General features: G+C 43.8%; 1 protein-coding gene across 1 annotated transcript; it reads left to right on the top strand.

The window, feature by feature from the left end:
- The first annotated feature begins 1,228 nt into the window (after positions 1-1,228).
- LOC106594224 (interleukin-18 receptor 1) lies at positions 1,229-24,159 on the top strand. Its single transcript, XM_045698281.1, has 12 exons — positions 1,229-1,865; positions 2,196-2,250; positions 2,693-2,972; positions 7,745-7,928; positions 8,736-8,901; positions 10,469-10,534; positions 13,981-14,107; positions 14,196-14,326; positions 15,120-15,269; positions 16,023-16,175; positions 18,460-18,644; positions 23,412-24,159. The coding sequence occupies exons 2-12, from the start codon at positions 2,199-2,201 to the stop codon at positions 23,592-23,594; spliced, it is 1,677 nt and encodes a 558-aa protein (XP_045554237.1). The 5' UTR covers positions 1,229-1,865; positions 2,196-2,198; the 3' UTR covers positions 23,595-24,159.
- The last annotated feature ends 1,922 nt before the right edge of the window (positions 24,160-26,081 follow it).

Genomic DNA, 26,081 nt, shown 5'->3' with positions numbered 1-26,081 from the left:
GAGCCAGTCCTAATCACCCAACACCAGTGCCCGACCTCAGTAATGCTATTGTGGTTGAATGGAAGCAAGTCCCCGCAGCAGTGTCCAACATCTAGTGGAAAGCCTTCCCAGAAGAGTGGAGGCTGTTATAGCAGCAAAGGGGGGACCAACTCCATATGAATGCCAATGATTTTGGAATTACATGTTGGACGAGCAGGTGTCCACATACTTTTGGTCATGTAGTGTATTAGTTTACTATCACTAACCAGGTTTCCATCCAAACGTTTTATGCGAGTTAAGTAGACTACATCAACAAAATTACAGACCTGATGGAAACAGATTTTTTGGTAAACTTTCCAAATGTCCACAAAACAAAAATGCTCTTTTTCTGTCAGTAAAATGAATTATGCGAGAAATGTTATGGAAACGCTTTTATGAGCAAATATTGATATAATAACCATCATATCAAAGTAAATGGTGTCAACTATGCCTTGTGTTGTCCTCCCATTATGACGTAGTAGAGAAGGCATGGGGTTTATTAGGATACAGATTAAATAAGTTAGGATTCATTTCACAGGGTCTGATTCAGTTTGGCTTCCGTTTGACAAATACAAATATTCTTACTTTTATCCACAACAATGTCATCATGTAGCCTACCCGCCCAGCCAGCCCGAGCTGTTGGCTAGAGCGCACGAGCCAAGACCAGAGTTTGCACATACTGAATGCTATTTAACTCCAGTTTTTGTGACAAAACTATATGTTGAGTTGAAAATGGGATGGAAACACATTGAAATGTAGATTTTTATTAGATATGTTTGGTGGAAACACCACTGGTGAGGTCATTTTCATTCAGTATCTGTAGTTTAAAAATGACGTTTTTTTTATGGGGATTTTCTTTATTAAGCCAATTAAAGGTAACTCGAGCCACGATGTAGCAGGGGATGTTAAGTCATAACAAATACACTTTTTCAGCTGCCGATTATGATGATAATGTCCAAAACTGCACTGAAGTCTAACAAAACATGATGATCGATGCTTGACTGCTGTTTGACAAATAACAATACTATGTCTTAATTATTATCTCATGTAGACTCACTAGCCTACCTGCACAGCCTGCCCGCACTTTATCTGCAAACGGTTGACTAGAGCGCTTGTGCCAAGAACGGACTAGGCACATTTGCTATTTTATGCAAGTTTTTGGAGAAACTATTGGTAGAGTTGAAAATGCGATGCAAACAGATTGAACTCTAGATTTTATTCGGAACCTTCAAATTTGAAGGAAAAACAACATTTTGTGTGCACTACGTCATTACATGCTGATTTTTATTCTAAACAAGTCAGTTTAGCGGAAACACCACTGGTGGGGAAGTGCGCATATTTTCTTTATGCGGATTTTTTCAATATTATCATGAAAATCTGTCGCCAATCCGACGTACACCTAGCTAGTGTCGCGGTCTGCTCTCCCCACACACAGAAAGAAGGTGGCGCCAATATCTTAGATACACCAGGATTTCTGGGAAATCACAAGTATTATGTCACGCCTTGTCACATCTGCATATAGCACCTGCAATGGCACTAGAATCACAAAGTTTCACTTTGACATCTAGTCAGTGGGCTAAGTCTTCATCAGTGGGTAGCATACAACTAGGCCACTAAACTGAGTCAATAGCTGTATTCACTCGGTCAATTTGACTATAGATTATAGGAGGAGCCATGTGAAATATAATATATTAATATGGAAATTCCAGTTCCTACCGAGAACGAAACTGCTATCCTGAAGTTTAAAGGGAAGTAGCTTAGAACAGAAAGCATTTCCTCAGTTTCTGTTAATGGTCTGCGAAAACACACAATATCATCTTGGAATTTACCTCCACACTCACAGCTGAGTAAGTTATTAATTCCTTTACTGAATGTTGTTGTATTGTAGGTTATTCTTATTCTATCTATAGTCATGCAGCCTGCTATAACATAGTACTATTATGTTGATCTGATAGTACCTGTTTATATTTCACTTTCATGAAAAGTTCTAAGTTTCTCTGCTGTCATTTTTTTCCAATATATTTGTTATGACTTGTGGTTCAGGGGGCTTTTCCCCCACTGACTTTCTCTCTGTGTGTGTTTGTGTGTTTTGTCTGTGTGTGTTTGTGTGTTTTGTCTGTGTGTGTTTGTGTGTTTTGTCTGTGTGTGTTTGTGTGTTTGTCTGTGTGTGAATTAAGAACATGATGAAGATGACCCCACTGTTTACGTTCCTCATCCTCTCTGCAACCAAAGGTCTGTTAGAATGAGCAGGTTACAACATGTTTTAGAAGTTACACATGATGAGTATCCTGCCCTAGAAACTGCTGATAACCAACCAAAAAGACCAGTCATACAACAAACCTTTCATCGCTAATTGTTGTCCTATTGAGCACCCTATAACAATTTTAAGGTCGGTGTAAAATGTTTATTTGTACCGCATAAAATATTTGATCAAGTACATTTAGGCTACCCTACATAGTGCACTACTCTTAACCCTAGCCCAACGGGAAGCCCTGATCTAAAGTAGTGCACTATATAGGGAATAGGGTGCCATGGATACTGGTCAAATGTAGTGCACTATATAGGGAATAGGGTGCCATGGACCCTGGTCAAAAGTAGTGCCAAAGGTCTGTTAGGGAATAGGGTGCCCTCCATCCTCCACTGAGACGGTCTATCTTGGATGTTCTTCCCACAGAGCTGGTCAGAGGAGGCTGTACGTCATGTGACTCTCCTCCATCTCCATGTAAGTCGTGTGTCCAACCTCCTGTTCATGTCCGGGAGGGAGAGATGGCAGTGCTCCAGTGCCCACTGCAGACCACCATGGCAGGGCACAGGGAGGGCAACCTGACCCTGGTATGGAGCAACCACTCTGGCCCTGGGGAGCTTCAGGAGCCTGCGGTGTGGAGGTCTGAAAACACTCTCGTCATCCTGAGGGTCTCTCCCAACCAACAGGGGTCCTACTCCTGCTCTCTACTGTAAGTGTCTGTCCCAACCAACAGGGTCCTACTCCTGCTCTCTACTGTAAGTGTCTGTCCCAACCAACAGGGTCCTACTCCTGCTCTCTACTGTAAGTGTCTGTCCCAACCAACAGGGTCCTACTCCTGCTCTCTACTGTAAGTGTCTGTCCCAACCAACAGGGTCCTACTCCTGCTCTCTACTGTAAGTGTCTGTCCCAACCAACAGGGTCCTACTCCTGCTCTCTACTGTAAGTGTCTGTCCCAACCAACAGGGTCCTACTCCTGCTCTCTACTGTAAGTGTCTGTCCCAACCAACAGGGTCCTACTCCTGCTCTCTACTGTAAGTGTCTGTCCCAACCAACAGGGTCCTACTCCTGCTCTCTACTGTAAGTGTCTGTCCCAACCAACAGGGTCCTACTCCTGCTCTCTACTGTAAGTGTCTGTCCCAACCAACAGGGTCCTACTCCTGCTCTCTACTGTAAGTGTCTGTCCCAACCAACAGGGTCCTACTCCTGCTCTCTACTGTAAGTGTCTGTCCCAACCAACAGGGTCCTACTCCTGCTCTCTACTGTAAGTGTCTGTCCCAACCAACAGGGTCCTACTCCTGCTCTCTACTGTAAGTGTCTGTCCCAACCAACAGGGTCCTACTCCTGCTCTCTACTGTAAGTGTCTGTCCCAACCAACAGGGTCCTACTCCTGCTCTCTACTGTAAGTGTCTGTCCCAACCAACAGGGTCCTACTCCTGCTCTCTACTGTAAGTGTCTGTCCCAACCAACAGGGGTCCTACTCCTGCTCTCTACTGTAAGTGTCTGTCCCAACCAACAGGGTCCTACTCCTGCTCTCTACTGTAAGTGTCTGTCCCAACCAACAGGGTCCTACTCCTGCTCTCTACTGTAAGTGTCTGTCCCAACCAACAGGGTCCTACTCCTGCTCTCTACTGTAAGTGTCTGTCCCAACCAACAGGGTCCTACTCCTGCTCTCTACTGTAAGTGTCTGTCCCAACCAACAGGGTCCTACTCCTGCTCTCTACTGTAAGTGTCTGTCCCAACCAACAGGGTCCTACTCCTGCTCTCTACTGTAAGTGTCTGTCCCAACCAACAGGGTCCTACTCCTGCTCTCTACTGTAAGTGTCTGTCCCAACCAACAGGGTCCTACTCCTGCTCTCTACTGTAAGTGTCTGTCCCAACCAACAGGGTCCTACTCCTGCTCTCTACTGTAAGTGTCTGTCCCAACCAACAGGGTCCTACTCCTGCTCTCTACTGTAAGTGTCTGTCCCAACCAACAGGGTCCTACTCCTGCTCTCTACTGTAAGTGTCTGTCCCAACCAACAGGGTCCTACTCCTGCTCTCTACTGTAAGTGTCTGTCCCAACCAACAGGGTCCTACTCCTGCTCTCTACTGTAAGTGTCTGTCCCAACCAACAGGGTCCTACTCCTGCTCTCTACTGTAAGTGTCTGTCCCAACCAACAGGGGTCCTACTCCTGCTCTCTACTGTAAGTGTCTGTCCCAACCAACAGGGTCCTACTCCTGCTCTCTACTGTAAGTGTCTGTCCCAACCAACAGGGTCCTACTCCTGCTCTCTACTGTAAGTGTCTGTCCCAACCAACAGGGTCCTACTCCTGCTCTCTACTGTAAGTGTCTGTCCCAACCAACAGGGTCCTACTCCTGCTCTCTACTGTAAGTGTCTGTCCCAACCAACAGGGTCCTACTCCTGCTCTCTACTGTAAGTGTCTGTCCCAACCAACAGGGTCCTACTCCTGCTCTCTACTGTAAGTGTCTGTCCCAACCAACAGGGTCCTACTCCTGCTCTCTACTGTAAGTGTCTGTCCCAACCAACAGGGTCCTACTCCTGCTCTCTACTGTAAGTGTCTGTCCCAACCAACAGGGTCCTACTCCTGCTCTCTACTGTAAGTGTCTGTCCCAACCAACAGGGTCCTACTCCTGCTCTCTACTGTAAGTGTCTGTCCCAACCAACAGGGTCCTACTCCTGCTCTCTACTGTAAGTGTCTGTCCCAACCAACAGGGTCCTACTCCTGCTCTCTACTGTAAGTGTCTGTCCCAACCAACAGGGTCCTACTCCTGCTCTCTACTGTAAGTGTCTGTCCCAACCAACAGGGTCCTACTCCTGCTCTCTACTGTAAGTGTCTGTCCCAACCAACAGGGTCCTACTCCTGCTCTCTACTGTAAGTGTCTGTCCCAACCAACAGGGTCCTACTCCTGCTCTCTACTGTAAGTGTCTGTCCCAACCAACAGGGTCCTACTCCTGCTCTCTACTGTAAGTGTCTGTCCCAACCAACAGGGGTCCTACTCCTGCTCTCTACTGTAAGTGTCTGTCCCAACCAACAGGGTCCTACTCCTGCTCTCTACTGTAAGTGTCTGTCCCAACCAACAGGGTCCTACTCCTGCTCTCTACTGTAAGTGTCTGTCCCAACCAACAGGGTCCTACTCCTGCTCTCTACTGTAAGTGTCTGTCCCAACCAACAGGGTCCTACTCCTGCTCTCTACTGTAAGTGTCTGTCCCAACCAACAGGGTCCTACTCCTGCTCTCTACTGTAAGTGTCTGTCCCAACCAACAGGGTCCTACTCCTGCTCTCTACTGTAAGTGTCTGTCCCAACCAACAGGGTCCTACTCCTGCTCTCTACTGTAAGTGTCTGTCCCAACCAACAGGGTCCTACTCCTGCTCTCTACTGTAAGTGTCTGTCCCAACCAACAGGGTCCTACTCCTGCTCTCTACTGTAAGTGTCTGTCCCAACCAACAGGGTCCTACTCCTGCTCTCTACTGTAAGTGTCTGTCCCAACCAACAGGGTCCTACTCCTGCTCTCTACTGTAAGTGTCTGTCCCAACCAACAGGGGTCCTACTCCTGCTCTCTACTGTAAGTGTCTGTCCCAACCAACAGGGTCCTACTCCTGCTCTCTACTGTAAGTGTCTGTCCCAACCAACAGGGTCCTACTCCTGCTCTCTACTGTAAGTGTCTGTCCCAACCAACAGGGGTCCTACTCCTGCTCTCTACTGTAAGTGTCTGTCCCAACCAACAGGGTCCTACTCCTGCTCTCTACTGTAAGTGTCTGTCCCAACCAACAGGGTCCTACTCCTGCTCTCTACTGTAAGTGTCTGTCCCAACCAACAGGGTCCTACTCCTGCTCTCTACTGTAAGTGTCTGTCCCAACCAACAGGGGTCCTACTCCTGCTCTCTACTGTAAGTGTCTGTCCCAACCAACAGGGTCCTACTCCTGCTCTCTACTGTAAGTGTCTGTCCCAACCAACAGGGTCCTACTCCTGCTCTCTACTGTAAGTGTCTGTCCCAACCAACAGGGTCCTACTCCTGCTCTCTACTGTAAGTGTCTGTCCCAACCAACAGGGTCCTACTCCTGCTCTCTACTGTAAGTGTCTGTCCCAACCAACAGGGTCCTACTCCTGCTCTCTACTGTAAGTGTCTGTCCCAACCAACAGGGTCCTACTCCTGCTCTCTACTGTAAGTGTCTGTCCCAACCAACAGGGTCCTACTCCTGCTCTCTACTGTAAGTGTCTGTCCCAACCAACAGGGTCCTACTCCTGCTCTCTACTGTAAGTGTCTGTCCCAACCAACAGGGTCCTACTCCTGCTCTCTACTGTAAGTGTCTGTCCCAACCAACAGGGTCCTACTCCTGCTCTCTACTGTAAGTGTCTGTCCCAACCAACAGGGTCCTACTCCTGCTCTCTACTGTAAGTGTCTGTCCCAACCAACAGGGGTCCTACTCCTGCTCTCTACTGTAAGTGTCTGTCCCAACCAACAGGGTCCTACTCCTGCTCTCTACTGTAAGTGTCTGTCCCAACCAACAGGGTCCTACTCCTGCTCTCTACTGTAAGTGTCTGTCCCAACCAACAGGGTCCTACTCCTGCTCTCTACTGTAAGTGTCTGTCCCAACCAACAGGGTCCTACTCCTGCTCTCTACTGTAAGTGTCTGTCCCAACCAACAGGGTCCTACTCCTGCTCTCTACTGTAAGTGTCTGTCCCAACCAACAGGGTCCTACTCCTGCTCTCTACTGTAAGTGTCTGTCCCAACCAACAGGGTCCTACTCCTGCTCTCTACTGTAAGTGTCTGTCCCAACCAACAGGGGTCCTACTCCTGCTCTCTACTGTAAGTGTCTGTCCCAACCAACAGGGTCCTACTCCTGCTCTCTACTGTAAGTGTCTGTCCCAACCAACAGGGTCCTACTCCTGCTCTCTACTGTAAGTGTCTGTCCCAACCAACAGGGTCCTACTCCTGCTCTCTACTGTAAGTGTCTGTCCCAACCAACAGGGGTCCTACTCCTGCTCTCTACTGTAAGTGTCTGTCCCAACCAACAGGGTCCTACTCCTGCTCTCTACTGTAAGTGTCTGTCCCAACCAACAGGGTCCTACTCCTGCTCTCTACTGTAAGTGTCTGTCCCAACCAACAGGGTCCTACTCCTGCTCTCTACTGTAAGTGTCTGTCCCAACCAACAGGGGTCCTACTCCTGCTCTCTACTGTAAGTGTCTGTCCCAACCAACAGGGTCCTACTCCTGCTCTCTACTGTAAGTGTCTGTCCCAACCAACAGGGTCCTACTCCTGCTCTCTACTGTAAGTGTCTGTCTCTTACAAATCTAGTTGGCCTTTTATTGTCCATTTTATCAATCATACTTTTGTTCTTCAACTGTCTTCTCCTTCCCTCTGATGTATTTTATGCGTCATTCTGTTGATGCATTGATTCATTGACTGATTGAATGGTTGATGGTTTGATTGATTGATTGGTTGATTAATGGTCATATCTCTGTCTGGACTGTTGCAGCGATGCCAGTGGCCAGCCCCTGAGAACAGCGTGGTTTAACATCACAGTGTTCTCTGGCCAGTGTTACACAGATATGGATGTGTATGAATCCACTTGCTATCTGAGACAGTCCTGTGAAAAGTTAACCTGCACGTCAGACAGCATCGCACAAAACTTCACAAAACATAATTATACGTGGTACAAGGTATGACTTCTTCTTTTCTTTGCCCCCCCATCCCCCAGCAGTTGACAAAGTAGTAGTAAATATCCAGTGATGTTGAGTTTCCACTAGTTCTTCTTACTTGCCTTTGGCTAAAACTAAAGACATCTGCTTGAAGAGGTGTGTTTTCCCTCTAGCCGTTGGCAAGGTACTATTGAATACTCTGTTGATTGTGATTTTTTTTCCACTAGACCAAAAGCCACAGGGTATTTCCTGTTATTTCATGTTTTTCCCCTAGCCTGAGTGGGTGTCCTAGCTAGCATAGGGACCAGCATCAACGTTTTAGTTCACCAGTCATGGATGGTGCAGCAAAAACAACTCTCAGTTTTGTGATTAGCATCAATAGACACTGGCGTTGTATTACCTATTTATTACCAGTTGATTACCTGTTTATTAATCACATTTATTTGTAAAGTCCTTTTTACATCAGTGTGACTTTCAGTGTACTTTGTGACAAAGTGCTTATACAGAAACCCAGTCTAAAACCCCAGGAAGCAAGCAATGCACATGTAGAAGCATGGTGGCTAGGAAAAACTCCCTGTGTATTATATGTGTCTTACCTGTTATTGCCAGTTTATTACCTGTTATTACCTGTTATTGCCTGTTTATTACCTGTTATTACCTGTTATTGCCTGTTATTGCCTTTTATTGCCTGTGTATTATGTGTCTTACCTGTTATTGCCAGTTTATTACCTGTTATTGCCTGTTTATTGCTTATTATTGCCTGTTTATTACCTGCTATTGCCTGTGTATTATATGTGTCTTACCTGTGTCTTGATTAATGCATTGTAGAACTGTGACACAGAGTTACCCTCTGACTTTGGCGATGGATACCTGATGAGTGCTTCTGAAAATGACAGTGGTTACTATACCTGCACTTCATACTACACATACAACTCAAACCTCCATGATGGACAGGTGTTTACCTTGTCCAGAACCATGGAGCGGACCGTTAAAGGTAAGAAGTTACTGGACAGTACTGGATATCAGGGTTGGGATTAATTACATTTCAATTCCAGTCAAGTCAGAAAGTAAATCCAATTCCAATTTGAAATGTTTATTAATTGAAAAGAATTGAAGAGAATTAGAATTTCAGTGTACTTCCTGAATCGACTGGAATTGACCCCAACCCTGCTGTATGGTTTTGGAGCTTCTGACCTTTTGCAAAGATACCTTGAAATGTATTTGTTAGTTAAGATGTATTTCATGTTTGGTGGATCTGAACCTAGGCTATAGCGGAAAGCTATAATGCAAGAACAAGGATCTGTAACTTTTGTCCATATTGATGCTTTATTCTGATTAAAACAATTTATAGAAAGAGTTTCCTTTTAACTACATTCATGTTTGTGTTTGAGCTACAGTGATATTTCTGTTTTAACTATAGTGATATTTGGTATTAGCTACAGTGATATTTCTGTGTCAGCTACAGTGATATTTCTGTGTCAGCTACAGTGATATTTCTGTTTTAACTATAGTGATATTTCTGTGTCAGCTACAGTGATATTTCTGTCAGCTACAGTGATATTTCTGTTTTAACTATAGTGATATTTCTGTGTCAGCTACAGTGATATTTCTGTGTCAGCTACAGTGATATTTCTGTGTCAGCTACAGTGATATTTCTGTGTCAGCTACAGTGATATTTCTGTGTCAGCTACAGTGATATTTCTGTTTTAACTATAGTGATATTTCTGTGTCAGCTACAGTGATATTTCTGTGTCAGCTACAGTGATATTTCTGTTTCAGCTACAGTGATATTTCTGTGTCAGCTACAGTGATATTTCTGTTTTAACCATAGTGATATTTGGTATTAGCTACAGTGATATTTCTGTTTCAGCTACAGTGATATTTCTGTGTCAGCTACAGTGATATTTCTGTTTTAACTATAGTGATATTTGGTATTAGCTACAGTGATATTTCTGTTTCAGCTACAGTGATATTTCTGTGTCAGCTACAGTGATATTTCTGTTTTAACTATAGTGATATTTGGTATTAGCTACAGGGATATTTCTGTTTCAGCTACAGCGATATTTCTGTTTCAGCTACAGTGATATTTCTGTTTCAGCTACAGTGATATTTCTGTTTCAGCTACAGTGATATTTCTGTTTCAGCTACAGTGATATTTCTGTTTTAACCATAGTGATATTTGGTATTAGCTACAGTGATATTTCTGTGTCAGCTACAGTGATATTTCTGTTTTAACCATAGTGATATTTGTTATTAGCTACAGTGATATTTCTGTTCTAACCATAGTGATATTTGGTATTAGCTACAGTGATATTTCTGTGTCAGCTACAGTGATATTTCTGTTTCAGCTACAGTGATATTTCTGTTTCAGCTACAGTGATATTTCTGTTTTAACCATAGTGATATTTGGTATTAGCTACAGTGATATTTCTGTTTCAGCTACAGTGATATTTCTGTTTCAGCTACAGTGATATTTCTGTTTTGACTACAGTGATATTTGTGTTTTAGTAACTACAGTGATATTTGTGTTTTGACTACAGTGATATTATTGTATTGTGCAGGAAGTTCCCAGGTTATGCCAAAGATCATCAAACCTCAGGATGGGGAGGTTATTAATGTAGATATGGGTGAGTTCCTCTCTACTTATCTGTATGGGTGTCAATTAGTGTCTGAATTGTCACGTGGTCTCAACTTCTCAACTTACTGTTGCGAGGTAGAACAGCAGAATACACAAGGTGCAATTTCTAAATTGTTTTTCTATTGTTATGTCAGTCACTCAATTAGCCATGTCAGCTATCATATTTTATATTGGTAGGTTAGGCTAGTGATTAGCTATCATATTTTATATTGGTAGGTTAGGCTAGTGATTAGCTATCATATTTTATATTGGTAGGTTAGGCTAGTGGTCAGCTATCATATTTTATATTGGTAGGTTAGGCTAGTGGCCAGCTATCATATTTTATATTGGTAGGTTAGGCTAGTGATTAGCTATCATATTTTATATTGGTAGGTTAGGCTAGTGGCCAGCTATCATATTTTATATTGGTAGGTTAGGCTAGTGATTAGCTATCATATTTTATATTGGTAGGTTAGGCTAGTGGTCAGCTATCATATTTTATATTGGTAGGTTAGGCTAGTGGCCAGCTATCATATTTTATATTGGTAGGTTAGGCTAGTGGCCAGCTATCATATTTTATATTGGTAGGTTAGGCTAGTGGCCAGCTATCATATTTTATATTGGTAGGTTAGGCTAGTGGCCAGCTATCATATTTTATATTGGTAGGTTAGGCTAGTGGCCAGCTATCATATTTTATATTGGTAGGTTAGGCTAGTGGCCAGCTATCATATTTTATATTGGTAGGTTAGGCTAGTGGTCAGCTATCATATTTTATATTGGTAGGTTAGGCAAGTGGTCAGCTATCATATTTTATATTGGTAGGTTAGGCTAGTGGTCAGCTATCATATTTTATATTGGTAGGTTAGGCTAGTGGTCAGCTATCATATTTTATATTGGTAGGTTAGGCTAGTGGCCAGCTATCATATTTTATATTGGTAGGTTAGGCTAGTGGCCAGCTATCATATTTTATATTGGTAGGTTAGGCTAGTGGCCAGCTATCATATTTTATATTGGTAGGTTAGGCTAGTGGTCAGCTATCATATTTTATATTGGTAGGTTAGGCTAGTGGTCAGCTATCATATTTTATATTGGTAGGTTAGGCTAGTGGCCAGCTATCATATTTTATATTGGTAGTTTAGGCTAGTTGTCAGCTATCATATTTTATATTGGTAGGTTAGGCTAGTGGTCAGCTATCATATTTTATATTGATAGGTTAGGCTAGTGGCCAGCTATCATATTTTATATTGGTAGGTTAGGCTAGTGGCCAGCTATCATATTTTATATTGGTAGGTTAGGCTAGTGGCCAGCTATCATATTTTATATTGGTAGGTTAGGCTAGTGGTCAGCTATCATATTTTATATTGGTAGGTTAGGCTAGTGGTCAGCTATCATATTTTATATTGGTAGGTTAGGCTAGTGGCCAGCTATCATATTTTATATTGGTAGTTTAGGCTAGTTGTCAGCTATCATATTTTATATTGGTAGGTTAGGCTAGTGGTCAGCTATCATATTTTATATTGATAGGTTAGGCTAGTGGCCAGCTATCATATTTTATATTGGTAGGTTAGGCTAGTGGCCAGCTATCATATTTTATATTGGTAGGTTAGGCTAGTGGCCAGCTATCATATTTTATATTGGTAGGTTAGGCTAGTGGTCAGCTATCATATTTTATATTGGTAGGTTAGGCTAGTGGCCAGCTATCATATTTTATATTGGTAGGTTAGGCTAGTGGCCAGCTATCATATTTTATATTGGTAGGTTAGGCTCGTGGCCAGCTATCTTATCTAAACGTAGTAATCATGCTACGGAAAAATGTGTAGTATTGTAGAACATTAGCTTGCAAAATTTGTAAAATTGCACAAAATTAACTCTAAAACAAAAAAGTGCATAAAATGAGTAATAAAATTGCTAAATCTTCTGCTAAATGTGTAGAATTGTAGCAAACTAGCTTTAAAACAGCAACATCTTCTCTACACACCATGTCAAAATGTGTAAAATGTAAAACATTTATCTGCGGCCCCTCATGATGAGTTCAGATTACTTGTGGCCTCCACCCCCATCCCTGCCCTAAGTATTTTATTTGATTTATTTCACTAGGCAAGTCAGTTAAGAACAAATTCTTATTTACAATGGCGGCCTAACAAAAGGCAAAAGGACTTCTGCAGGGAAGGGGGCTGGGATTAAAAATAAAAATAAAATATACATTTAGGACAAAACACGCATCATGACAACACAACACTACATAAAGAGAGACCTAAAGACAACAACATAGCAAGGCAGCAACACATGACAACACAGCATGGTAGCAACACAACATGACAACAACATGGTAGCAACACAACTTCGTAGCAGCACAAAACATGGTACAAACATTATTGGGCACAGACAACAGCACAAAGGTAGACACAACAATACATCACGCTAAACAGCCACAACTGTCAGTAAGAGTGTCCATGATTGAGTCTTTGAATGAAGAGATTGAGATTAAACAGTCCAGTTTGATTGTTTGTTGCAGCTCGTTACAGTCGCTAGCTGCAGTGAACTGAGAAGACAAGCGACCCAGGGATGTGTGTGCTTTGGGGACCTTTAACAGAATGTGACTGGCAGAACGGGTGTTGTATGTGGAGGATGAGGGCTGCAGTATATATCTCAGATAGGGGGAAGTGATGCCTAAGAGGGTTCTATAAATAAGCATCAACCAGTGGGTCTTGCGACGGGTATACAGAGATGACCAGTTTACAGAGGAGTATAGAGTGAAGTGATGTGTTCAATAAGGAGCATTGGTGGCAAATCTGATGGCCGAATGGTACAGAACATCTAGCCGCTCGAGAGCACCCTTACCTGCCGATCTATAAATTATGTCTCCGTAATCTAGCATGGGTAGGATGGTCATCTGAATCAGGGTTAGTTTGGCAGCTGGGGTGAACGAGGAGCGATTACGATAGAGGAAACCATGTCTAGATTTAACTTTAGCCTGCAGCTTTGATATATGCTGAGAGAAGGACAGTGCACCGTCTAGCCATACTCCCAAGTACTTGTATGAGGTAACTACCTCCTGCTCTAAACCCTCTGAGGTAGTAATCACACCTGTGGGGAGAGGGGCATTCTTCTTACCAAACCACATGACCTTTGTTTTGGAGGTGTTCAGAACAAGGTTAAGGGTAGAGAAAGATTGTTGGACACTAAGAAAGCTTTGTTGTAGAGCATTTAACACAAAATCCGGGGAGGGGCCAACTGAGTATAAGACTGTATCATCTGCATATAAATGGATGAGAGAGCTTCTTACTGCCTGAGCTATGTTGTTGATGTAAATTGAGAAGAGCGTGGGGCCTAGGATTGAGCCTTGGGGTACTCCTTTGGTGACAGGGAGTGGCTGAGATTGTCTGACTTTATACACTGCACTCTTTGAGAGAGGTAGTTAGCAAAGTGTTAGTGAATGTTGTGTGTTTCCTCCAGGATCCACTGTGGTGGTGGTCTGCATGGCTGTCCTGTCCTCTGAAACTGACCTCTTACAATGGTTGGAAAACAGATCTTTTGTGGAGGAGAACCAGGAGACCCTACCAGTGTTTTATAACACTTCAGAGTGAGCATGTACACTCACTACAGAACAGACCTGGGTTCAAATACTATTTCAAATCACTTAACACAACACACTTGACTGTTTTCTCCAGAGAGAATGGCCATCACCAGGCATTGCTGGTGATCAGGCAGGTGTCAGAGGAGCAGCTGAGGAACAGATACACCTGTCAAGTGGAGTCTCCATCTAGGAACTCCAACGTCTCCATCATCTTCCAACAGAAGAGTAAGTCAAGCAGCCTCTTACATTTTTATTTGACCTTTATTTAACTAGGCAAGTCAGTTAAGAACAAATTCATATTTTCAATGACGGCCTAGGAACAGTGGGTTAACTGCCTTGTTCAGGGGCGGAATGACAGATTTGTACCTTGTCAGCTCAAGGATTTGATCTTGCAACCTTTCGGTTACTAGTCCAACACTCGAACCACTAGGCTACGCTGCCGCCCCAAGGGACATCTTAGCTTTCCAATCATTAAAAATATTACAGAGTCTGCCTTTATCAAACTCTACTGGTCATTTCACAGAACCCTCTCTTCTGCTCTTAGGTTACCATGACATTTAATCAAGAAGAGATTATTATCTATTCTGCTCTTAGGTTACCATGACATTTAATCAAGAAGAGATTATTATCTATTCTGCTCTTAGGTTACCATGACATTTAATCAAGAAGAGATTATTATCTATTCTGCTCTTAGGTTACCATGGCATTTAATCAAGAAGAGATTATTATCTATTCTGCTCTTAGGTTAACATGACATTTAATCAAGAAGAGATTATCATCACTTCTGTGTGAAATTAGGATGATTTTCTGTGATTTTTTTCTCTCTCCAGTTTCTCTTTCCACTGTACAGTAACAGCTGTTTGATATTATCAGGTTTATTTTTGTGTGTGTGTATGTGTGTGTGTGTGTGTGTGTGTGTGTGTGTGTGTGTGTGTGTGTGTGTGTGTGTGTGTGTGTGTGTGTGTGTGTGTGTGTGTGTGTGTGTGTGTGTGTGTGTGTATTTCATGTCACCCTTTAGGTCCACCCCAGTTCCACTTCCTGGTGCTGGGTATACTGGGGGTCTTTGCCGTGACGGTGGTGGTGGTGACTGTTGTCTATGTCAAGCTGAAGGTGGACATCATTCTATTTCTCAGAGATGATCTGGGTTGGCATCATCACAACGTCTCTGGTGAGAATAACACCTAACATGCCAATGTCCCATGCAAACAGTCTCGTTGTAGATCGTGTTTCACCACATGATTTGGATGAATTGTGTTAGTTTCAGATGGGATGTGTAACAACGCCTATGTCCTGTGTTATAATGCCTATCTGCTGTGTTATAATGCCTATGTGCTGTGTTCTAACTTGTCTGAATGGTGTGTTTCAGATGGGAAGCGTTACGATGCCTATGTCCTGTGTTATAATGCCTATGTGCTGTGTTATAATGCCTATGTGCTGTGTTACATTGTCTATGTGCTGTGTTCTAACTTGTCTGAATGGTGTGTTTCAGATGGGAAGCGTTACGATGCCTATGTGCTGTGTTATAATGCATATGTGCTGTGTTATAATGCCTATGTGCTGTGTTATAATGCCTATGTGCTGTGTTACATTGTCTATGTGCTGTGTTCTAACTTGTCTGAATGGTGTGTTTCAGATGGGAAGCGTTACGATGCCTATGTGCTGTGTTATAATGCATATGTGCTGTGTTATAATGCCTATGTGCTGTGTTATAATGCCTATGTGCTGTGTTACATTGTCTATGTGCTGTGTTCTAACTTGTCTGAATGGTGTGTTTCAGATGGGAAGCGTTACGATGCCTATGTGCTGTGTTATAATGCATATGTGCTGTGTTATAATGCCTATGTGCTGTGTTATAATGCCTATGTGCTGTGTTACATTGTCTATGTGCTGTGTTCTAACTTGTCTGAATGGTGTGTTTCAGATGGGAAGCGTTACGATGCCTATGTGCTGTGTTATAAGAGTGACACAGAATCAGGTGTCAGTGAGGAGGACAGGCGTCAGGTGGAGGAGGTGCTGGAAGAGGAGTATGGTTACAGCCTGTGTCTCTACGACCGTGACGTGCTCCCTGGGGAGGGTGAGTCAGTCCACTGTCCTCACATTTGTCCTCATACTGGTGTGTGTGTGTGTGTGTGTGTGTGTGTGTGTGTGTTTGTTTGTATGCACTGTTCTTGAACCTGTACCTGTTCCTGTTTCTGTTCCTTTATCTGTACCTGTTCCTGTACCATTTCCTGTTCCTGGAACTGTATCCGTTCCTGTACCTGTTCCTCTACCTTATCCTGTTCCTCTACCTCTACCTGTTTCTCTACCTCTACTTGTTCCTCCACCTGTACCTGTCCTCTACCTCTACCTGTTCCTCTACCTGTGTGCCTCTACCTCTACCTGTTCCTCTACCTGTACCTGTACCTGTACCTCTACCTGTTCCTCTACCTGTGTGCCTCTACCTGTTTCTCTACCTCTACCTGTTCCTCTACCTCTACCTGTTCCTCTACCTTATCCTGTTCCTCTACCTGTTCCTCTACCTCTACCTGTTCCTCTACCTGTTCCTCTACCTGTTTCTCTACCTCTACTTGTTCCTCTACCTCTACCTGTTCCTCTACCTCTACTTGTTCCTCTACCTCTACCTGTTCCTCTACCTCTACCTGTTGCTCTACCTCTACCTGTTCCTCTACCTCTACCTGTTCCTCTACCTGTTCCTGTTCCTCTACCTGTACCTGTTCCTCTACCTCTACCTGTTCCTCTACCTCTACCTGTGCCTCTACCTCTACTTGTTCCTCCACCTGTACCTCTACCTGTGTGCCTCTACCTCTACCTGTTCCTCTACCTGTACCTGTACCTCTACCTCTACCTGTTCCTCTACCTGTGTGCCTCTACCTGTTTCTCTACCTCTACCTGTTCCTCTACCTCTACCTGTTCCTCTACCTTATCCTGTTCCTCTACCTGTTCCTCTACCTCTACCTGTTCCTCTACCTGTTCCTCTACCTGTTCCTGTTCCTCTACCTGTACCTGTTCCTCTACCTCTACCTGTTCCTCTACCTCTACCTCTGCCTCTACCTGTACCTGGTCCTCTACCTCTACCTGTTCCTCTACCTCTACCTCTACCTCTACCTGTTCCTCTACCTCTACCTCTGTCTCTACCTGTTCCTATTCCTCTACCTGTACCTGTACCTCTACCTCTACCTGTTCCTCTACCTCTACCTGTTCCTCTACCCCTACCTGTTCCTCTACCTCTACCTGTTCCTGTTCCTCTACCTGTACCTGTTCCTCTACCTGTTCCTCTACCTGTTCCTCTACCCCTACCTGTTTCTCTACCTCTACCTGTTCCTCTACCTGTTCCTGTTCCTCTACCTCTACCTGTACCTGTACCTGTTCCTCTACCTCTACCTGTGCCTCTACCTCTACCTGTTCCTCTACCTCTACCTGTTCCTCTACCTGTTCCTGTTCCTCTACCTCTACCTGTTCCTCTACCTGTTCCTCTACCTCTACCTGTGCCTCTACCTCTACCTGTTCCTCTACCTCTACCTGTTCCTCTACCTCTACCTGTTCCTCTACCTGTTCCTGTTCCTCTACCTCTACCTGTTCCTCTACCTCTACCTGTTCCTGTACCTGTTCCTCTACCTCTACCTGTTCCTGTTCCTCTACCTGTTCCTCTACCTCGTTCCTCTACCTCTACCTGTTCCTGTTCCTCTACCTGTTCCTCTACCTCTACCTGTATCCGTTCCTGTTCCTGTTCTTGTTCTTGTTCCTGTATCCATCCCTGTTCTTGTTCCTGTACCTGTTCCTGTTCTTGTTCCTGTACCTGTATCCGTTCTTGTTCCTGTGCCTGTTCCTGTATCTGTTCCTGTTCTTGTTCCTGTACCTGTTCCTGTACCTGTTCCTGTTCTTGTTCCTCTACCTGTCCCTCTACCTGTTCTTGTTCCTGTCCCTCTACCTCTACCTGTTCCTCTACCTGTACCTGTATCCGTTCCTGTACCTGTTCCTGTACATGTTCCTGTTCCTGTACATGTTCTTATTCCTGTTCAGGTTACTGTTCCTGTACAGGTTCCTGTTCCTGTACCCGTTCCTGTACCTGTACCCGTTCCCATATCCATTCCCGTACCTGTTCCCGTTCCTGTACCCGTAACCATTCCCGTTCCCATTCCCATTTTTGTTCCCGGTCCTGTACCTGTTCCCGTACCCATTCCTGTACACGTTCCTGTACCTGTTCCTGTACCTGTTCCCATTCCTGTATCTGTACCTGTTCCTGTACCTGTTCCTGTTCCTGTATCTGTTCCTGTACCTATTCCTGTTCCTGTATCTGTTCCTGTACCCGTTCCTGTTCCTGTATCTGTATCAGTACAGTATGTGCTCTGTGTTTCCAGCGGTGGCTGAGGCGGTGCTGGGGTGTATAGAGCAGAGCCGGAGACTGATCCTGGTGCCCAGCAGCCTGGGGCTGAACCCAGGGCAGGACAGCCAGTATAGTCTGCTCACTGGGCTCCATGCTGCACTAGTGGAACGGCAGACATGGCTGGTCCTCATCCAGACAGAGTCAGCCCCAGACAGCCAGGTAGTTATGCCTATGGACGAGTTCTGCCTATGGACGACAGTTAGCTTTGTGAGTGTGTCCCAAATGGCACCCTATTCCCTATATAGTGTTATGGGCCCTGGTCTAAAGTAGTGCACTATAAAGGGAATAGGGTTCCATTTGGGACAATACCGTTGGTGAATGTGCGCTGTCCCTGTCAAATGAATTTCCCAAATTAACAGGTAGACCTGTAGCTGATGCCATGCTGTCTTTCAAACTAAATAAACAGATAGACCTGTAGCTGATGCCATGCTGTCTTTCAAACTAAATAAACAGATAGACCTGGAGCTGATGCCATGCTGTCTTTCAAACTAAATAAACAGATAGACCTGTAGCTGATGCCATGCTGTCTTTCAAACTAAATAAACAGATAGACCTGGAGCTGATGCCATGCTGTCTTTCAAACTAAATAAACAGATAGACCTGGAGCTGATGCCATGCTGTCTTTCAAATTAAATAAACAGATAGACCTGGAGCTGATGCCATGCTGTCTTTCATACAAAATAAACAGATAGACCTGGAGCTGATGCCATGCTGTCTTTCATACTAAATAAACAGATAGACCTGGAGCTGATGCCATGCTGTCTTTCAAACTAAATAAACAGATAGACCTGGAGCTGATGCCATGCTGTCTTTCATACTAAATAAACAGATAGACCTGTAGCTGATGCCATGCTGTCTTTCATACTAAATAAACAGATAGACCTGGAGCTGATGCCATGCTGTCTTTCATACTAAATAAACAGATAGACCTGGAGCTGATGCCATGCTGTCTTTCAAACTAAATAAACAGGTAGACCTGGAGCTGATGCCATGCTGTCTTTCAAACTAAATAAACAGATAGACCTGGAGCTGATGCCATGCTGTCTTTCAAACTAAATAAACAGATAGACCTGGAGCTGATGCCATGCTGTCTTTCATACTAAATAAACAGATAGACCTGGAGCTGATGCCATGCTGTCTTTCAAACTAAATAAACAGATAGACCTGGAGCTGATGCCATGCTGTCTTTCAAACTAAATAAACAGATAGACCTGGAGCTGATGCCATGCTGTCTTTCATACAAAATAAACAGATAGACCTGGAGCTGATGCCATGCTGTCTTTCAAACTAAATAAACAGATAGACCTGTAGCTGATGCCATGCTGTCTTTCATACTAAATAAACAGGTAGACCTGTAGCTGATGCCATGCTGTCTTTCAAACTAAATAAACAGATAGACCTGGAGCTGATGCCATGCTGTCTTTCAAACTAAATAAACAGATAGACCTGGAGCTGATGCCATGCTGTCTTTCAAACTAAATAAACAGATAGACCTGTAGCTGATGCCATGCTGTCTTTCAAACTAAATAAACAGATAGACCTGTAGCTGATGCCATGCTGTCTTTCAAACTAAATAAACAGATAGACCTGGAGCTGATGCCATGCTGTCTTTCATACTAAATAAACAGATAGACCTGGAGCTGATGCCATGCTGTCTTTCAAACTAAATAAACAGATAGACCTGTAGCTGATGCCATGCTGTCTTTCATACTAAATAAACAGGTAGACCTGTAGCTGATGCCATGCTGTCTTTCAAACTAAATAAACAGATAGACCTGGAGCTGATGCCATGCTGTCTTTCATACTAAATAAACAGATAGACCTGGAGCTGATGCCATGCTGTCTTTCAAACTAAATAAACAGATAGACCTGGAGCTGATGCCATGCTGTCTTTCAAACTAAATAAACAGATAGACCTGTAGCTGATGCCATGCTGTCTTTCAAACTAAATAAACAGATAGACCTGGAGCTGATGCCATGCTGTCTTTCAAACTAAATAAACAGATAGACCTGGAGCTGATGCCATGCTGTCTTTCAAAGTAAATAAACAGATAGACCTGGAGCTGATGCCATGCTGTCTTTCAAACTAAATAAACAGGTAGACCTGTAGCTGATGCCATGCTGTCTTTCATACTAAATAAACAGGTAGACCTGTAGCTGATGCCATGCTGTCTTTCATACTAAATAAACAGATAGACCTGGAGCTGATGCCATGCTGTCTTTCAAACTAAATAAACAGGTAGACCTGTAGCTGATGCCATGCTGTCTTTCATACTAAATAAACAGGTAGACCTGGAGCTGATGCCATGCTGTCTTTCAAACTAAATAAACAGATAGACCTGTAGCTGATGCCATGCTGTCTTTCAAACTAAATAAACAGATAGACCTGTAGCTGATGCCATGCTGTCTTTCAAACTAAATAAACAGATAGACCTGTAGCTGATGCCATGCTGTCTTTCAAACTAAATAAACAGATAGACCTGGAGCTGATGCCATGCTGTCTTTCATACTAAATAAACAGGTAGACCTGTAGCTGATGCCATGCTGTCTTTCATACTAAATAAACAGGTAGACCTGGAGCTGATGCCATGCTGTCTTTCAAACTAAATAAACAGATAGACCTGTAGCTGATGCAATGCTGTCTTTCATACTAAATAAACAGATAGACCTGTAGCTGATGCCATGCTGTCTTTCAAACTAAATAAACAGATAGACCTGTAGCTGATGCCATGCTGTCTTTCAAACTAAATAAACAGATAGACCTGTAGCTGATGCCATGCTGTCTTTCATACTAAATAAACAGATAGACCTGGAGCTGATGCCATGCTGTCTTTCATACTAAATAAACAGATAGACCTGGAGCTGATGCCATGCTGTCTTTCATACAAAATAAACAGATAGACCTGTAGCTGATGCCATGCTGTCTTTCAAACTAAATAAACAGATAGACCTGGAGCTGATGCCATGCTGTCCTTCAAACTAAATAAACAGATAGACCTGTAGCTGATGCCATGCTGTCTTTCAAACTAAATAAACAGATAGACCTGTAGCTGATGCCATGCTGTCTTTCAAACTAAATAAACAGATAGACCTGTAGCTGATGCCATGCTGTCTTTCAAACTAAATAAACAGGTAGACCTGTAGCTGATGCCATGCTGTCTTTCAAACTAAATAAACAGATAGACCTGGAGCTGATGCCATGCTGTCTTTCAAACTAAATAAACAGATAGACCTGTAGCTGATGCCATGCTGTCTTTCAAACTAAATAAACAGATAGACCTGTAGCTGATGCCATGCTGTCTTTCAAACTAAATAAACAGATAGACCTGTAGCTGATGCCATGCTGTCTTTCAAACTAAATAAACAGGTAGACCTGGAGCTGATGCCATGCTGTCTTTCTGCTTTAACTCCATTTCCTTTTAAACTGCTTCAACTCCATTTCCTTTTCAAACTGCTTCAACTCCATTTCCTTTTAAACTGCTTCAACTCCTTTTACTTTTCAAACTGCTTCAACTCCTTTTCCTTTTCAAACTGCTTCAACTCCTTTTCAAACTGCTTCAACTCCATTTCCTTGTCAAACTGCTTCAACTCCATTTCCTTTTCAAACTGCTTCAACTCCTTTTCCTTTTCAAACTGCTTCAACTCCTTTTCCTTTTCAAACTGCTTCAACTCCTCTTCAAACTGCTTCAACTCCATTTCCTCTTCAAACTGCTTCAACTCCATTTCCTTTTCAAACGGCTTCAACTCCATTTCCGTTTCTAATGGCTTCAACTCCATTTCCTTTTCAAACGGCTTCAACTCCATTTCCTTTTCAAACGGCTTCAACTCCATTCCTTTAAAACTGCTTCAACTCCATTTCCTTTAAAACGTCTTCAATTCCATTTCTTTTAAAACGGCTTCAATTCCATTTCTTTTCATTTCTTTTCAAACGGCTTCAATTCCATTTCTTTTCAAACGGCTTCAACTCCATTTCCTTTTCAAACGGCTTCAACTCCATTTCCTTTTCAAACAGCTTCAACTCCATTTCCTTTTCAAACTGCTTCAACTCCATTTTCTTTAAAACTGCTTCAACTTCTTTTCAAACTGCTTCAACTCCATTTCCTTTCCAAAGCTGACTAGAAACACTTTGTATTTTTCCACTTTTGCAATTGGTTGTGCATGTTTGTTTTCAGTGCTTTTTCGAGATTCTATTTTGTAATGAAAAGCGCTATATCAGCTAAATTAGTAATTGTATCAACCTTAACACAACACCTAGTCAAATCAAATCAAATGTATTTATATAGCCCTTCTTACATCAGCTGATATCTCAAAGTGCTGTACAGAAACCCAGCCTAAAACCCCAAACAGCAAGCAATGCAGGTGTAGAAGCACAGTGGCTAGGAAAAACTCCCTAGAAAGGCCAATACCTAGGAAGAAACCTAGAGAGGAACCAGGCTATGAGGGGTGGCCAGTCCTCTTCTGGCTGTGCCGGGTGGAGATTATAACAGCACATGGCCTAAATGTTCATAAATGACCAGCATGGTCAAATAATAATAATCATAGTAGTTGTCGAGGGTGCAACAAGTCAGTAACACAAGAGTAAGTGTCAGTTGGCTTTTTCATAGCCGATCTTTGAGAGTATCTCTACCGCTCCTGCTGTCTCTAGAGAGTTGAAAACAGCAGGTCTGGGACAGGTAGCACGTCCGGTGAATAGGTCAGGGTTCCAGCAGGTCTGGGACAGCAGGTCTGGGACAGGTAGCACGTCCGGTGAACAGGTCAGGGTTCCATAGCTGCAGGCAGAACAGTTGGAACTAGTGATCTTGTCAAGGGGTTCGGATCTCTTGGTGTAACAACTAAGGTGTTGGGTCGGCAGTTGGTGGACCTCCGTTCAAGTCCCGGTCTGGGCTACCCCCAAAAATTCACTACATTATTCTGTAAATGTTTTAGGTGGATCTGGAGCTGGACTCCCTCCCTGAGGCCCTGCGGCTGCTGGCCCAGTCAGGACACACCGTCACCTGGAGAGGCTCCCACTCCAAACCCCTCTCCTCACCCTTCTGGAAGGAGCTGCGCTACCGTATGCCTGCCAGGACCAGACGGCGCCCCCCGAAGGATGAGAGGACCATTCTGTGATTATATAGGCTCCAGGGCAGGGTTTGGGTTCAGTCAATTTACAAAGTAAACTCAAATTCAAATGAAATAATGGCATCTATTTTCAATTATTTAAAAAATAACTTCAACTTGACCCCAACCCTGCTCCGGGGTGAAATAAATGCATCTAACGTGATTAATGTGCCATTTTTACCTATAAGAGTGAAATAGTTTCAGCAACAGAATGGTGTGGGCTTATCCCAGCAACAGAATGGTGTGGGCTTATCCCAGCAACAGAATGGTGTGGGCTTACCCCAGCAACAGAATGGTGTGGGCTTACCACAGCAACAGAATGGTATGGGCTTACCCCAGCAACAGAATGGTGTGGGCTTACCCCAGCAACAGAATGGTGTGGGCTTACCACAGCAACAGAATGGTGTGGGCTTACCCCAGCAACAGAATGGTGTGGGCTTACCTCAGCAACAGAATGGTGTGGGCTTACCCCAGCAACAGAATGGTGTGGGCTTACCCCAGCAACAGAATGGTGTGGGCTTACCCCAGCAACAGAATGGTGTTGGCTTACCTCAGCAACAGAATGGTGTGGGCTTACCTCAGCAACAGAATGGTGTGGGCTTACTTACCCCAGCAACAGAATGGTGTGGGCTTACTTACCCCAGCAACAGAATGGTGTGGGCTTACCCCAGCAACAGAATGGTGTGGGCTTACCCCAGCAACAGAATGGTGTGGGCTTACCCCAGCAACAGAATGGTGTGGGCTTACCCCAGCAACAGAATGGTGTGGGCTTACCCCAGCAACAGAATGGTGTGGGCTTACCCCAGCAACAGAATGGTGTGGGCTTACCCCAGCAACAGAATGGTGTGGGCTTACTTACCCCAGCAACAGAATGGTGTGGGCTTACCTCAGCAACATAATGGTGTGGGCTTACCCCAGCAACAGAATGGTGTGGGCTTACTTACCCCAGCAACAGAATGGTGTTGGCTTTCCCCAGCAACAGAATGGTGTGGGCTTACCCCAGCAACAGAATGGTGTGGGCTTACCCCAGCAACAGAATGGTGTAGGCTTTCCCAGCAACAGAATGGTGTGGGCTTACCCCAGCAACAGAATGGTGTGGGCCTACCCCAGCAACAGAATGGTGTGGGCTTACCCCAGCCACAGAACGGTGTGGGCTTACCCCAGCAACAGCATTGTGTGGGCTTACCCCAGCAACAGAATGGTGTGGGCTTACCCCAGCAACAGAATGGTGTGGGCTTACCCCAGCAACAGAATGGTGTGGGCTTACCTCAGCAACAGAATGGTGTGGGCTTACCTCAGCAACAGAATGGTGTGGGCTTACTTACCCCAGCAACAGAATAGTGTGGGCTTACCCCAGCAACAGAATGGTGTGGGCTTACCCCAGCAACAGAATGGTGTGGGCTTACCCCAGCAACAGAATGGTGTGGGCTTACCCCAGCAACAGAATGGTGTGGGCGTATACCGGTCATTAAAAATATTAATGCGACTAGACCGCTGATTGGCGAGCTCGGCCAATGAGCCAACATTACGTCATGTTCTATGAGGAAATAGCAAGAAGTGTATTTCAGATATAAGTTTGAGGTGGGGTTTTTGTGTGTTTTTGTTTTCTCAAATGTATGCATTGGCCACAAATACGAGTATAGGACATTATTTGGGTATGAGTTAATGGAATATGAACTTGTAAAAGTGAGATTTTCACTGGAAGTTACTTTAAGACCCATCCAAAACTACCACGGCATACTCTGCTTGTCCAGTGGACAGAAGAATTGTCTTTCTCGCTCTACCTGTTTCTCTCTGTTACCAGTCGGGGGCCAACCCCCCCCCCAAAAAAAAGCTTTAAGAGATTCAAGGAAAGACCATGCACAGCAGCAGGTCACACCTCAATATACTTACGTGCACTCCCAACAAACATGAAACAGAAGTGACATTGAGAGGAAATGCATTAATTCCTTGGCCCTGATATTTCATAGGGCTGTATGTAGGAGGCTGCTATGATAAGAATCACAATAGAATCACCAAGTACATTGACATGAACCAGGAATTTGACCTGGTGAAATGATGCTGACAACAACAGTAAACAGAATGTCCAGACAGGATATATAGATGAAGAATTAGCTCATAATCCACATAGTATGAGTAGATGGGATTATGACATGTATTGATGAAGTCATTGACGACTGATTACATTTGTCTTGTTTTGTGTTAACTTATTTGGTGTTTTAGTTCTGTTTTATCTAGACAGTATTAATTATTAAGCCTTTATTTTAATGTACATAGGGTCTATGGGACCTGGTCAAAAGTAGTGGACTATATGGGACATAGCCTTACTGATTCTGTCAAAAGATGTCAAACTAAGTCTGTGCCAAAGCCTGAATCATTCATTACAGAACATATCTGTCCACCCTACTCTGTTTGCATGTATTGGTCTATAGACTCACCACTGTTCAGTGTTACTAATGTATTGACACTGTGCTTCAATAAATGTTTTCTACTTGC

Source organism: Salmo salar, chromosome ssa16 (assembly GCF_905237065.1).
Source record: "Salmo salar chromosome ssa16, Ssal_v3.1, whole genome shotgun sequence".
NCBI classification, from domain to species: Eukaryota; Metazoa; Chordata; class Actinopteri; order Salmoniformes; family Salmonidae; genus Salmo; species Salmo salar.
The sequence above is the reverse complement of the archived record's forward strand: the minus strand, read 5'-3'. Positions and strand labels throughout refer to the sequence as shown.

Excerpts from the sequence above, each read along its gene's own strand:
- LOC106594224 (XM_045698281.1), top strand. The coding sequence starts at position 2,199 with ATGATGAAGATGACCCCACTGTTTACGTTCCTCATCCTCTCTGCAACC. Across the intron at positions 14,327-15,119 it reads CATCATCTTCCAACAGAAGA|GTCCACCCCAGTTCCACTTC; the intron begins GTAAGTCAAGCA and ends GTCACCCTTTAG. Across the intron at positions 15,270-16,022 it reads GCATCATCACAACGTCTCTG|ATGGGAAGCGTTACGATGCC; the intron begins GTGAGAATAACA and ends GGTGTGTTTCAG.